The 15,997-nt window shown below is 37.6% G+C and overlaps 1 protein-coding gene across 1 annotated transcript in view; it reads right to left on the bottom strand.

Moving 5' to 3' along the window:
• Positions 1-5,932: 5,932 nt before the first annotated feature.
• Positions 5,933-15,997, bottom strand: part of LOC123524343 (protein KRI1 homolog) — a 57,386-nt gene continuing 47,321 nt past the window's right edge. Inside the window, exons 16-17 of the mRNA XM_045302465.2 lie at positions 7,692-7,787; positions 5,933-6,825 (exon numbers count right to left, since the gene is read on the bottom strand). Of these exons, the coding sequence (XP_045158400.2) occupies positions 6,030-6,825; positions 7,692-7,787 (892 nt within the window). The 3' untranslated portion in view covers positions 5,933-6,029. The remainder of the gene's footprint in view (positions 6,826-7,691; positions 7,788-15,997) is intronic.

Genomic DNA, 15,997 nt, shown 5'->3' on the forward strand with positions numbered 1-15,997 from the left:
GTTAAATCAAATCATCAAAGAAGTTAGTGTTTACCGCCAAGACCAATATTTTGAATAAAAATTTAATCAGCAGATAGTTTAACAGCCGGTTAAAGTTTCGAACAACTGGGCCCTGAATGAGTAAAATTGACAAAAGTTCTTACACTAATGCTCTGAATGAATGAATGGATGTGGAAGTTGATATTTCTGATATCATGAATTATGATAAAATAAATTGGCTTTCAGGTTTTAAAAATCAAATGTATTTTTATAATTATTTAAAATGATTGTTTTAGTTAATTAACATGTCAGTTCGATTGCAATTTATTTGAAAAATAAATTGTTAATGCTCATTTCAGTTGTTTTCTCTGCTCCATCCCCTTCTGAACTTACAGAAATTGATTTGACTCCAAGGGTCTGTTATGCCCCAAAATTTATGTGAGGAGCATATAGTGTTGCTGCTGTCTGTCCCGAAATCTTGTGTGTCCAACTCCTCTCGCACTATTAGCCTGATTTGCTTCAAACTTTCACAGAGGAACAAGCTTGATGTGCAGTTGATCGTAAAGATAGGAACTTTTACTGTGACAAGTTTAACTGCAGTTAAGGCCCTTTGATAGTTTTGCTACATAGAACATAGGGAAGTATCGTGTGTCAAACTCCTCATTGACAAACACTATTGAAGGGATATGCTAGAAAGTTTCACAGATTAAGGACCTTATATGAAGATGACTATAAAAAGTGGACTTTTTTCTAGAATTAGATCTATAGCTCTTTCTTACTTTCACATAATAGGCCATAGTGGAGAAATCTGGTGTGTTCAACTCCTCATACACTTTAAAGGAATGGATTCAAAGTAGCTAAGATGCACAACTTCATCTGAATACAACTTGCTTCAAATTTTTAGTCAAATATCCTTCATATGAAGATGGTCTGCACTTAAAACTTTGCTACATGTATTTAGAGGATGGCACAGTATGTGGGAGATATCCATTTCCTATGGACACAATTCTAATTTATCACAAAGTTTCTCCATACTACTCACAGTGACTGGATGGAGATATATGCTAAATATTGTAGGATAAAAATGTGAAATGATGAAGTTTGAACGACGGTATTTAAGAGTCATTTATGGTTGGTCTGTTGCAAAAATAGTTGGGGTAAACAATTAAAATCTTTGTGACACAAACTTCACTTCAGCAGGGATTCCAATACAAGTGCACATTCTTGATGAAGTGAGATGTGCTCAACATTATTTTAGGGATATTTGTAGTAGCCACTGGAGTTATGCACCCTGTTAGACACGTATTAGTGCTGCATGGAACAGTTTGGAAAACTTCTTACAGTTTTGGGAATTCGGTCACACAGTGACCTCTGGGCAGATGAGAGCTGTCTGATCACAGCATGCTCAACTATTTGAAGCCCTACCACCTAACAGCTTACATATAAAAGTTTAACCAAATTTTCTACAATGGAAAAGGGGCATAATTTTTCAAAATGTAATCCATAGTTGCGGAACTTGCCATGCGAAGTCATCAAATGCCAAAAAAGTGTGAAGAATCTAAAACATCCAGTTAAGTAATTCTTGAGAAACCTGCTTCTAAGCAGAACTGTCATAAAATTTCTATGTTAAAAAGGGGCATAATTTGACTAAAAACATTAAAGAGGCAGATCATCTAACAATGACAAAGTCCTGTGTGAAGTTCAAAAGCATTTGGCCTTGTAGTTTTTGAGGTACCTTACATGCAAAACTTTAACCTAAACTTTTAAGTTGACTTTAACCTAAACTTTCAAGTTGAGAAGGTGTGTTTTTGACAATAGCTAATAACAGCTTGAGTTAATCACCTGACAGGTGAGGTCATCTCATGATGCCAAATACATATGAGAAGTCTTAAAGCATAGGTCTGGTAGTTTTCAGAAACCTACATGAATGCAAAACTTTGGTGATGCTGAAGCTGATGAAAGAACAACAGCAAAAGCTCATCTATTTGAAAAAACTTCAAATGAAGCTATAGAGTAAGTTTGATAATTATCAAGAAGTTCATGAAGTTGGGAGAGGACTGACTGTGTACTATTAAACCAAAACAATAAACTTGCTTCCAATAAAATGACAAGTGATAAAACTGTTCAACTAGATGTATGTCAAATGGACACAGGTGTCTCCAAACCTGTCACTGAATGCGTATTTTTAACCAAGTCAAAATCTGTAATATTGGCAGTATGAAATCCCAACACGAAATGCCCCCCTTGATGCATTCAGTAATTGCACAAGGAACAGAAATTATTTAGTCACTGTACACAAAAGTTCTACTGTTCTGGGTCAATGTGACCTCGACCTATTGACCTCAAAATCAATAGGGGTCATCTGCTGGTCATGATTAACCTCCCTATCAACTTTCATGATCCTAGGCTCAGGCATTCTCAAGTTAACTTCCAGAAATGGTTTAACTGTTCTGAGCCAATGTGACATTGACCTCTGGCCTTGAAATCAATAGGGATCATCTGCTGGTCATGACCAACCTCCTTATCAACTAAACTTTCATGATCCTAGGCCAAAGCGTTCCCGGGTTATCCTCTGACCTTTGCCCTACTGACCTCAAAATCAATAGAGGTCATCCACTGCACATGACTAACCTCCCTATCAACTTTTATGATCCTAGGCCCAAGCATTCTTGAGTTATCATACGGAAATGGTTGAACTGTTCTGGGTCATTGTGATCTTGACCTTTGACCTACTGATCTCAAAATAAATAGGGGTCATCTGCTGATCATGATCAACTTCCCTATCAAGTTTTGTGATCCTAGGCCCAAGCATTTTCAAGTTATTCTCAAGAAAAGGTTTAACTGTTCCGGGTCACTGTGACCTTGACCTTAAAATCATTAGGGGTCATCTGCTGGTCATGATAAACCTCCCTACCAACTATCATGATTCTAGGCTCAAGCGTTCTAAGTTGTCATCCGCAAATCATTTAACTGTTCAGGGTCACTGTGACCATGACCTTTGACCTACTTGCCTCAAAATCGATACGGTTTATTTGCTGCACATGACTAACATCCCTATCAACTTTCATGATCCTAGGCCCAAGCATTCTTGAGTTATCATCCGGAAACGGTTTAACTGTTCTGGGTCCCTGTGACCTTGACCTTTGACCTACTAATCTCAAAATCAATAGGGGTCATCTGCTGGATATGACCAACCTCCCTGTGAACTTTCATGATTCTTGGCCCAAGCATTCTTGAGTTATCATCCGGAAACCATTTAACTGTTCCTGGTCACTGTGACCTTGACCTTTGACCTACTGATCTCAAAATCAATAGGGGTCATCTGCTGGTTATTATCAACCTCCCTCTGAACTTTCATGATCCTAGGCCCAAGCGTTCTTGAGTTATCACCTAGAAACGGATTGGTCTACATACCGACTGACAGACGGAAGGACCGACCTACCGACAGACATCTGTAAAACAATATACCCCTCCTTCTTCGAAGGGGGATATAAATATAAGGTGCACAACTTCACAGGCTGAATAACAATCCTGTGAGGTTTGATGACACTAGGTGAAATTCTTTTCAAGATATGCATGATACAAAGTTGGACAGGACAGACAGATTTTCAGAAAAGGCAAATTTTCAGTGCCTCCCTCCCCTGAACTAAGATAACAGACAGATTTTGAACTGTGATTAAGAATTTTGAAATGGATTACATAATAATATAATTGTCCCGTATTACATTACATTCTACTGTAAAACTACAACACGAGGGCCATGATGGCCCTACATATTGCTCACCAGAGTTGATCTGGCCAGTAACCTAGTTTTTTACCCTAAATGAGCCAGTTTCAAATTTAACCTAGAGATCATCAAGACAAACCTTCTGACCAAGTTTCAAAGAGATTGAGTCACAACTGTAGCCTTTAGAGTCTTCACAAAATTTTCCTTTGATTTGATCATGTGACCTAATTTATTAACCTACATGAACTAGATTAAAACTGGACCTAGAGATCATCAAGACAAACATTCTGACCAAGTTTCATAAAGATTGAGTCACAACTGTGGCCTAGAGTGTTCATAAGCTTTTCCTTTGATTTAGCCTACTGACCTACTTTTTGACCCCGTATGACCCAGTTTCAAAAATGACCTAGAGATCATCAAGGCAAACATTCTGACAAAGTTTCATAAATATTTGGTCACAACTGTGACCTCTGGAGTGTTCACAAGCTTTTCCTTTGATCTGGCCTACTGACCTAGTTTTTGAACCCACATGACCCAAATTCAAACTTGACCTAAAGATCATCAAGACAAACATTCTGACCAAATTCATAAAGATTGAGTCAAACTAGTGTTCACAAGCTTTTCCTTTGATCTGGCCTACTGGCCTAGTTTTTGACCCAATATGACCCAGATTCAAGTTGGCCTACAGATCATCAAGACAAACATTCTGACCAAATCTCATAAAGATTGGGTCACAACTGTGGCCTCTATAGTGTTCACAAGCTTTTCCTTTGATTTGACCGGGTGACCCAGTTTCTGACCCCACATGAACCAGATTCGAACTTGACCTATAGATAATTAAGACAAACATTCTGACTAATTCTAATGAGTTTCAAACTTGAATTGAGGTTTCTAGAGTGTTGACAAGATTTGATCTGGCCTAGTGACCTAATTTTTGACCCCACATGACCCAGTTTCAAACTTGACCTCGAAATCATTAAGACAAACATTCTGACCCAGTTTCAAAAATGGGTCATAAATGTGGCTTCTAAAGTAGTCACAAGATTTTCCTTTGATTTGACTGGGTGACCTAGTTTTTGACACCACATGATCCAGATTTGAACTTGACCTAGAAATCATCAAGACTAACATTCTGACCTAGTTTCATAAAGATCGGGTCACAAATGTGACCTCTGGTGTGTTCACAAGCCTTTCCTTTGATCTAGCCTACTGACCTAGATTTTAATCCAACATGACCCAGTTTCGAATCTGACCTAGAGATCATCAAGACTAACATTCTGACCAAGTTCCATAAAGATTGGGTCTAAATGTGGCCTCTAGTGTGTCCATAAGCTTTCCCTTTGATCTGGCATACTGACCTAGTTTCTGACCCAAAATGACCCAGTTTCGAACTTGTCCTAGAGATTTGAACTTGACCTAGAGATCATCAAGACAAACATTCTGACCAAGTTTCATAAAGATTGGGTCACAACTGTGGCCTCTTGTGTGTTCACAAGCTTTTCCTTTGATCTGGCCTACTGACCTAGTTTTTGATCCAACATGACCCAGTTTCGAATCTGACCTAGAGATCATCAAGACTAACATTCTGACCATGTTTCATAAAGTTTGGGTCACAAATGTGGCCTCTAGAGTGTTCACAAGCTTTTCCTTTGATCTGGCCTCCTGCCCTAGTTTTTTATCCTACATGACCCAATATCGAACTTGACCTAGAGATCATCAAGTCAAACATTCTGACCAAGTTTCATAAAGATTGGGTCACAAATGTGGCCTCTAGAGTGTTCATAAGCTTTCCCTTTGATCTGGCTTACTGACCTAGTTTTTGACCCCAAATGACCCAGTTTCGAACTTGTCCTAGAGATCATCAAGACAAACATTCTGACCAAGTTTCATAAAGATTGGGTCACAATTGTGGCCTCTAGAGTGTTCACAAGCTTTTCCTTTGATCTGGCCTACTGACCTACTTTTTGACCCAACATGGCCCAGTTTGAACTTGACCTAGAGATCATCAAGACTAACATTCTGACCATGTTTCATAAAGATTGGGTCACAAATGTGGCTTCTAGAGTGTTCACAAGGCAAATGTTGACGGACGACTCACACCGCACGACAACGGATGCTTGACAATGACCGGTCACAATAGCTCATCTTCGGCACTTTGTGCTCTGGTGAGCTAAAAATGTGCCTTGAATAACACAAGTAAGAGTACTGCAAACATGTAAAAAGGCCTAACATTCTCTTCTTTATTTTCTTAAAAGTCATTATAAATGTACACAATTTGCTGGCACTTTTTCATACATAACAGTGTGGATAAAAATATTCTCTTCTATGAAAACTGTTTTGTGTTTTTCCTGGGCTTGATTTGAAATAGTTCTTCCTTTTTCATGTATTTATACTTTTTTGGATTTATTCCATACGCTTTAAGTCTCTCCTCAGACAATTTCAATTTCTGTCCATCTTTGTTCTTCTTTTTATTCTTCTTCTTTTTCTTTCTTTTCTCACTTTTATCTGCACTGTCTACACTTTTACTCTGATTTAACCTTTCACCCTTTGTTTCGCTAATGTCTGTCTTTTCTTCAGTATTCCCTTTATCTGAATCACTGTTTGAATTACCAGTTCTTACATTTACCTCCATTTTATTTTTCTTCTTTTTCTTCTTTGAACTCCCTTCCGTAGCAGCATCTACCTCTTGATCACCTCCAAAAGTTTCCTCAATCTTTCTTTTTTTATGATGTTTAGAAACATCATGATCATTTGCTTCTGTCTTTCCAATTACCTTTACCTCATTTCTAACTTCACTACTATCAGTTTCACCTTCTTTGACATCAGTTTCCTTTTTATTCTTTTTCTGATTTTGCTTTACTTTATTTGTTAGATCTTCAACATCAGTTTCACTGTTTCTTTTATTAGTTTCCTTACCATCATTTTTCTGACTATTCTGTCCTTTATTCTTTTCTTCCCCTACCTCGTTCTGTGATGCTATACCACTATCCTGACTGTCTACATTTTCTGCTAGCCGTTTCTTTAATGCTTTCCTTTTATTCCGTCTCTTTTTACTTTTACTTTCTTTCTGTGTTTGGGGTTTCTCTCCAATGTTCTCCTCTTTATCATCCTTTTCTTCACTAAAAAAGTAAGAATTTGAGAACATCAAAATGAGTTCTGTATTCATGACATCTAAATACTCATAGAAAATATTAGCTCTAAATTTCTACTTGATGTTTCTTCTTCAGAGTAGCATAGCTCCATTTATTTTTGAAATTTAGGAAATTACTTAATCTGTTTATATAAATCATCTACTGATAAAACATAGTGTATTCCCAACTGGCCACTCTTGTTTAAAAAACCACCACTCCTCCAACTAAAAATTACTAACACTGGGATAAGAGTCCCATGTACAGCTGCTTTACACCTGGCATGTAAAGAACAAGGGAAGCCTCTGGTACTGGAGTGTCTTCTGTACCTGGCACTATTCTCCATCTAACATAACTAACAGTATTATAGAGGAGTCGCCCATATGGTTTACTGGTGACCATTATATCTAAACTTATAAACAAACAAACAAATAAACCTTTGTCTATAACTATATATATAATTTCTCATGTAAGCCTTGTTTGATACGATGACGGTTTTTACAGTTAATTGTACTCAGGAAAACGTTTTTCATTGTTTTCGTGGTTTTTAACCCTCATCAACACAATTTAGGTCACGTAGTGGCTTCACAGTTTTTAATGATGGAGAATGACCCTTCTGAGCATGGGTAGACACCTTGGTAGAACCAACAACCTTCCATAAGTCAGCTGGATGTTTTCTTCAGATGGAAGAATTCTACGCTGCCGGTAAGATTTTGAACTCGAGCAGCATGGGGCACGTGATTCAATGTTGGATCCTTAAACACTCAGCCATGGAGGCCCTAACCTCAGGACAAAGTATATTCAGTAAGCGTCTGGCATACTTGTCCATTAGTCCAAACAATGAAAGAAATACCTACCTTTCAAACAAACTTGTTAGGACATTTTGCTTTTTCTTCAAATTTTTCCCCTTGGCAGAATAAGCTCGAATATCATGATCTTCCTCCTCCTCCGTTCTGTGAAAATAGAATTTAAAGTTTAATGAAAATAATTACCACAATAAACAAGAGGGCCAAGATGGCCATAGGTTATCACCTGAGTAACACACCATAACAGTGTAAACATGTTTGACCTAGTGACCCAGTTTTTCACACCACATGACCCAGTTTCAAACTTGTTCAAGTTTTCATGGAGACAAACATTCTGACCAAGTTTCATGAAGATTGGAGCAAAAATGTGGCCTCTAGATTTGGCCTAGTAACCTAGTTGACCCAACCTGACCAAATTTTTAACCCGTCCAAGATTTCATGGAGACAAATATTCTGACTACAGTGAACACTGCTCACTCGAGCATCAATGACTCGAGCACCCGGGCTTGCTCGAGCAATTCATGTGGTCCCGGCCGATTTCCTTCTATTTTCTATGTGAAATTACCATGGCCGGGTCAAGCATAGATAACTCGAACGCTCGAGCATGACACCTGGTCCCTGTGTATTAATTTACTGTTTGTTGCTTCTGGCAAACTCGAGCAGAGGTGTCAAAATTTTCACACCTTCGGCAGTCAGAATGTATCGGTTAAATAAAAATTTTCACACGCTGTGAGAATTGCGTGGTCTATTCCCCGACTATCTTAAATGTTTGTTTGTCGGTATATTTGATCTGATAATGAGATCAATTATTGATAAAAGGTTGAAAAAAAGTTTTATTGATCAAATATCGATCAAATACTGGTTACTTAAAACATCTTTTCTGCGGGATCGAGAAGATAGTTATGAGATCTTAGTATTTTAATCAATACAACAACAACAACAAACGAAGGAAATGATATAGTCTTTTCATAAAATTAAGACAATAATTTTGATAAGCACTTGTTGATAAATAACAAGAGGACCATGATGGTCCTGAATCGCTCACCTCTTCCCACATGACCCAGTTTTGAGTATGAAGTCGTTTTTTCTATTATTTGACATAGTGACCTAGTTTTTGAGCTCATGTGACCCAGTTTTGAACCTGACCTAGATATTATCTAGATAAAAATTCTGACCAATTTTCAAGAAGATCCATTGAAAAACATGGTCTCTAGAGAGGTCACAAGGTTTTTCTATTATTTGACCTATTGACCTAGTTTTCGAAGGTACGTGACCGTGTTTTGAATTTTACCTAGATATCATCAAGGTGAACATTCTCACTAATTTTCATGAAGATCTCATGACAAATATGGCCTCTAGAGAGGTCACAAGGTTTTTCTATTTTTATACCTACTGGCCTAGTTTTTGACCGCACGTGACCCAGTTTCGAAATTGACCTAGATATCATCAAGGTGAACATTCAGATCAATTTTCATGAAGATTCATTGAAAAATATGGCCTCTAGAGAGGTCAAAAGATTTTTCTAATTTTAGACCTACTGACCTAGTTTTTGACCGCAGTTAACCCAGTTTCAAACTTGACCTAGATATCATCAAGATGAACATTCAGACCAACTTTCATACAGATCCCATGAAAAGTATGGCCTCTAGAGAGGTCACAAGGTTTTTTTATTATTTGACCTACTGACCTAGTTTTTTAAGGCACGTGACCCAGTTTCAAACTTGACCTAGATATCATCAAGGTGAACATTCTGACCAATTTTTATGGAGATCCATTCACAAGTATGGCCTCTAGAGAGGTCACAAGGTTTTCTATTTTTAGACCTACTGACCTAGTTTTTTGATTGCACATGACCCTGTTTCGAACTTGACCTAGATATCATCAAGATGAATATTCAGACCAACTTTCATACAGATCCCATGAAAAATATGGCCTTTAGAGAGGTCACAAGGTTTTTCTATTATTTGACCTACTGACCTAGTTTTTGATGGCACGTGACCCACTTTCAAAAAAGACCTAGATATCATCAAGATGAACATTCAGACCAACTTTCATACAGATCCCATGAAAAATATGGCCTCTAGAGAGGTCACAAGGTTTTTCTATTATTTGACCTACTGACCTAGTTTTTGAGGGCACGTGACCCAATTTCAAACTTGACCTAGATATCATCATGGTAAACATTCTGACCAATTTTCATGAAGATCTCATGAAATATATGGCCTCTAGAGAGGTCACAAGGTTTTTCTATTTTTAGACCTACTGACCTAGTTTTTGAGGGCACGTGACCCAGTTTCGAACTAGACCTAGATATCATCAACATGAACATTCAGATCAACTTTCATACAGATCCCATGAAAAATGTGGCCTTTAGAGAGGTCAGAAGGTTTTTTCTATTATTTGACCTACTGACCTAGTTTTTGAAGGCACGTGACCCAGTTTCGAACTTGACCTAGATATCATCAAGATGAATGTTCTGACCAATTTTCATGAAGATCTTGTGAAATATATGGCCTCTAGAGAGGTCACAAGGTTTTTCTATTTTTAGACCTACTGACCTAGTTTTTGACGGCACGTGACCCAGTTTCGAACTTGACCTAGATATCATCAAGGTGAACATTCTGACCAATTTTCATGAAGATCTTGTCAAATATATGGCCTCTAGAGAGGTCACAAGGTTTTTCTATTTTTAGACCTACTGACCTAGTTTTTGAAGGCACGTGACCCAGTTTCGAACTTGACCTAGATATCATCAAGATGAACATTCTGACCAACTTTCATAAAGATCCCATGAAAAATGTGACCTCTAGAGTGGTCACAAGCAAAAAGTTTACGGACGGACGCACGCACGCACGGACGACGGACACCGCGCGATCACAAAAGCTCACCTTGTCACTTTGTGACAGGTGAGCTAAAAATAAACAAGAGGGTCATGATGACCCTGAATCGCTCACCTGAGTAATATGAGCTACATGTTTCAAATGTCAAACTGATGATAAAATATTAAGAAAGTCAGTAGGTAACATTCATGGTCAATGAAATTCAGTTTTACGATTTGTGTGCAAAACTGTGTAAGTCATCAAAATTTCAAGGTTGTATCTTAAAAAAACAAGAAAGTAGGTCAGTAGGTCAAGGTCACAATCAAGTGACATCATATTACTTGGGGTCATCAGGTAATTATAATCAAATAGTCTTGGAAATAGGATCAGATGATTTTTTAAGTATTTTTCCTATATAACTCACATAATAACTTAGTGACCCCAGGGCAGGGGCCCTCTTTTAACCCCAAGGGCATAATTTGAATAATTTTGGTAGAGGACTACTAGACAATGCATCATACCAAATATCAAAAGCCTAGGTCGTATGATTTCTGACAAGAAGATTTTTAAAGTTTTTTCCTATATAAGTCTATATAAAACTTGGGACCCCCAGGGCAGGGCCTCTTTTCACCCCAGGGGTACAATTTTGGTTAAGGACCATAAGACAATGCTACAAACCAAATATCAAAGGTCTAAGAGTTGTGGTTTTAGACAAGAAGATTTTTAAAAAAAAATTCCTATATGTCTATGTAAAACTTGCGACCCCCGGGGCAGGGCCATATTTGACCCTAGGGGGATAATTTGAACAATCTTGGTAGAGGATCACTAGATGATGCTACATACCAAATATCAAAGCCCTAGGCCATGTGGTTTTGTACAAGAAGATTTTCAAAATTTTCCCTATATAACTCTATATAAACCATGTGACCCCCGGGGCGGGGCCATATTTAACCCTAGGGGGATGATTTGAACAATCTTGGTAGAGGACCACTAGATGATGCAACATACCAAATATCAAAGCCCTAGGCCATGTGGTTTTGTACAAGAAGATTTTCAAAGTTTTCCTTTTATAAGTCTATATAAAACATGTGACCCCCAGGGTGGGGCCATATTTGACCCTAGGGGGATAATTTGAAAAATTTTGGTAGAGGACCACTAGATGATGCTACACACCAGATATCAAAGCTCTAGGCCATGGCAACCAGAGTTCTGCATGGAATTCAATTCTTTGAACAATTCTGAAAAGGGGCCATCCAAGGATCATTCCTGTGAAGTTTGGTGTAATTCTGCCCAGTGGTTTTCAAGAAGAAGATTTTTTTAGGAAATGTTGATGGACGGACGCCGGACATTAAGCGGTCACAATAGCTCACCATGAGCCTTTGGCTCAGGTGAGCTAAAAAGTCTTAGTTGTTTCTTCACATGTGCCATTTACAAATTACATATTGAAACATCTATCATAGATAACATTTGTAATACGTTTTTTTTGAAAATGTCACAAGTATGTTATTATTATGCATCACCATTTCCCGATGACAATTGGTAAAACGAACTTCAATTTTCTTCGTATGTTGGTCAATGTTTGGGTCCCTCGAAACCATGGATAACTCGAGTGTTTTGCTCATCCCCTTGCGGCCTCCAGCGAGCAGTGTTTTAATGTAATTTTCATTAAAACTGGACCAAAAATGTGGCCTCTGGAGTGTAAACAAGCATTTTCTTTGATTTGACCTAGTGACTAGTTTTTGACCCAAGATGACCCATATTCGAACCAGACATAGATTTCATCAAGACAAACATTCTGATCAAATTTCATGAAGATCCAGTGAAAAATGCAGCCCCTATTGCATACACAAGGTTTTTCTTTGATTTGACCGGGTGACCTAGATTTTGACCCCAGATGACCCATATTCGAACTTGACCTAGATTTCATCAAGACAAACACATTCTGATCAAATTTCATGAAGCTCCAGTGTAAAATGCAAACCCTATTGCATACACAAGGTTTTTCTTTGATCTGACCTAGTGACCTAGTTTTTGACCCCAAATGATCAAGTTTCGAACTTGGCCTAGAGATCATCAAGACAAACATTCTGACCAAGGTTCATGAAGATAGGGTCATAAATGTGACCTCTAGAGTGTTAACAAGCTTTTCCTTTGACCTGACCAGGTGGCTTAGTTTTTGACCCCACATGACAAAGATTCGAACTTGACCTAGAGGTCATCAAGACAAACATTCTGACCAATTCTCATGAGTTTCAAACTTAAACTGTGGGCTCTAGAGTGTTAACAAGACTTTCCTTTGATCTGGCTTACTGACCTAGTTTCTGACCCCACATGACCCAGTTTCAAACTTGATCTAGAGATCATCAAGACAAATATTCTGACCAAGTTTCATAAAGATTGGGTCACAACTGTGGCCTCTAGAGTGTTAACAAGGCAAATGTTGACGGACGCCGCCGGACAATGACCAATCACAATAGCTCAAATTGAGCACTTCATGCTCAGGTGAGCTAATAACAGGAGTTTATAAAAACTTGAGATTGCTTTTGACAACTGCACATGTTTCCAACACCAAATACAGAAGGGTGAAATAACTGACCAAAATACACCACAAAACTATGCAGTACCTATTATGCTATATTCCAATAAATAAGCACATTATACCACAGTAGTATACAGCATGTATTACTCTATATTCCAAACAAATAAGCACATTACACCACAAAAGCATGCAGTACCTATAACACTATATTCTAAATGAATAAAGGCACTATACCACAGAACTACGCAGTACTTATAATGCAAACAAATATCTACATGACACCATAAGGGTATGCAGTACCTATAACACTATATTCAAAATGAATAAGCACATTATAACACTAAGCATGCACTACCTATTATGCTATATTCTAAATGAATAAGCAGAGTATGCAAAAAATATAAAATGAATAAGCACAATACACTGCAGAGTATACAGTACAACCAAAGTGTTTAGTACTTTACTGCAATTTACACATCATGCACAACATTCTTGTCTCTCTTAAATCCTAACCTACAGTTATCAAGCAGAAGCCATTTTTTTTCCTATTTTTAGTAAGAGTGGCCTAGATCCCACTGGTTTAATATGCACTTGCTAGATTCTTTAAACTTTAATAAATCAATCCAAATTCCAGTTAATGAGCAGACTGGATTCTTTTTTAACAAGAGCTGTCCATAAGACAGCCAAGCTCGACTATTCGAAATATTGTCACAGAAGCAGGAAATTATTACCCAAAATGTTAAATATCAAAAGAGTTTTAAGTTCGAAAGGGGACATAATTGGACCAAAATACATATCAGAGTTATGGGACTTGATGTTATCAACTAGTTTTATAACCCCGAAGAAACATGTTAAGTTTCAATTCAATATCTGCATTAGTTTTGCATGTAAAACTTTAACCAGAATTTTCTAAGTCCAAAAGGGGGCATAATTTGCTCAAAATACATGTTAAGAGTTATGAAAATTGACCCAGTGAGGTTGGTAATTGACCTAGAAAAAGAATAAATAAGTTTCAAAGCTATATGCCTTTTGGTAATAGCTGTATGTACTTGCACGCAAAACTTTAACCAGGATTTTCAAAGTCCAAAAGGGGGCATAATTTGTCCAAAATACATGTCAGAGTTATGGGACTTGGTGCTATCAACTAGTTTTATAACCCCGAAGACACAGGTGAAGTTTCAATTTAATATCTGTAGTAGTTTTGGAGATAGTTACTTGCATGTAAAACTTAAACCAGGATTTTCAAAGTCCAAAAGGGGGCACAATTTGCCCAAAATACATGTCAGAGCTATTGGACTTGGTGCTATCAACTAGTTTTATAACCCCGAAGACACAGGTGAAGTTTCAATTTAATATCTGTAGTAGTTTTGGAGATAGTTACTTGCATGTAAAATTTTAACCAGGATTTTCGAAGTCCAAAAGGGGGCATAATTTGCCCAAAATACATGTCAGAGTTATGCGACTTGACCCAGTGAGGTAGGTAATTGATCTAGAAAAAGAAAAAATAAGTTTCAAATCTATATGCCTTTCAGTAATAGCTGTATGTACTTGCACGCAAAACTTTAACCAGAATTATCTAAGTCCAAAAGGGGGCCTAATTTGGCCAAAATACATGTCAGAGTTATTGAACTTGACCCAGTGAGGTAGGTAATTGATCTAGAAAAAGAAAATATAAGTTTCAAATCTATATGCCTTTTAGTAATAGCTGTAGAGTGGTGGAACCTATGCTCGCGGTATTCCTATGCTTGCGGTATTTCGATGAATACGCTCTCTGCAGAAGCACAGATAAAAATATTTCATCATGCTATGTTCAACACCGACCAGTGGTGAAATGCCTTTACAACAAATGTAGCGATAGCCGCGCGTGCCGCTCACGTGACGTATACAGCAGCCGATACATTTTACGCAATCTGTATCCGTCGCACAAATCTCAGACAAATACGTCAAAATAACCCAACTAAAGTTAGTTTTTTTAGAAATCATGCATTACAGTCAGATGTAAGATTCTTTTAAGAGCAAAATGTGATGAGTGTGACGCCTGGCTACACTACGAGTGCCTGTCGAACCATGAAAAGATTGATGTTGATTTTAGTATTTTGACAAAGTCCAAATGGCTTTTTCTGAGATGTAGAGAGGAGTAATTTTCCTACACACAAAAGAAGTGTCGGAAACATTAGTGAGTTATTCACGGTCGTTGTTTGAATCATTAACATTCTGTTTTTATATAGCATTATTATACGTTTTTAAGCTTTGTTCTAATAGTGACTCCATTTCTGAAAGGGAAATATACACATAGAGGCACATACTAAATTTTATCCTCATTTCTTTTGTTTTTCACGTAATGAATGAGTAATGTTCTAAATATTATATTCCCATATGCTTGTTTGTTCATTTTTAGCCTGATGAAATTTGTTTTTCGCCCTTAGTTTAATATATATAACATACCGCCAGCATAGGTTCCCTTCAGGGCGAATTTTCACCTTTTCACTTATGCCGTATCGATAGCTGACGAGACGACTATGTCATGTGATGACGCACATCAACAATATGTTTCGATAATAGGAGGATATAACATTATGTTTTTGCATAGGCAAATCGAAATAATAATTTTTTCTTGATTCTTAAAAAGATAATATATGTACAAAATACCGCGAGCATAGGTTCCACCACTCTATGTACTTGCACGCAAAACTTTAACCAGAATTTTCTAAGTCCAAAAGAGGGCATAATTTGGCCAAAATGAAGGTCAGAGTTATGGGACTAGTTTTACAAGGCAGTCTGAATGACAGCTAAATCCCCCGCCACTGCTATGGATAGTGAAAGGGTAAAACTTTTGATTTTAGCTGTGACCTTGACCTTGAACTGACATGGCTGACTCATGAATTCTGCACAACGTCTTGATGAGGTGATCATTTGACCAAAGTTTCATGAAAATCCTTCAAGGGGTTTAGGAGATACAGAGCTGAAACCTTTGACCTTCAGTTGTGACCTTGACCTTG

The sequence above is a fragment of the Mercenaria mercenaria genome, chromosome 3 (genome assembly GCF_021730395.1).
Source record: "Mercenaria mercenaria strain notata chromosome 3, MADL_Memer_1, whole genome shotgun sequence".
NCBI classification, from domain to species: Eukaryota; Metazoa; Mollusca; class Bivalvia; order Venerida; family Veneridae; genus Mercenaria; species Mercenaria mercenaria.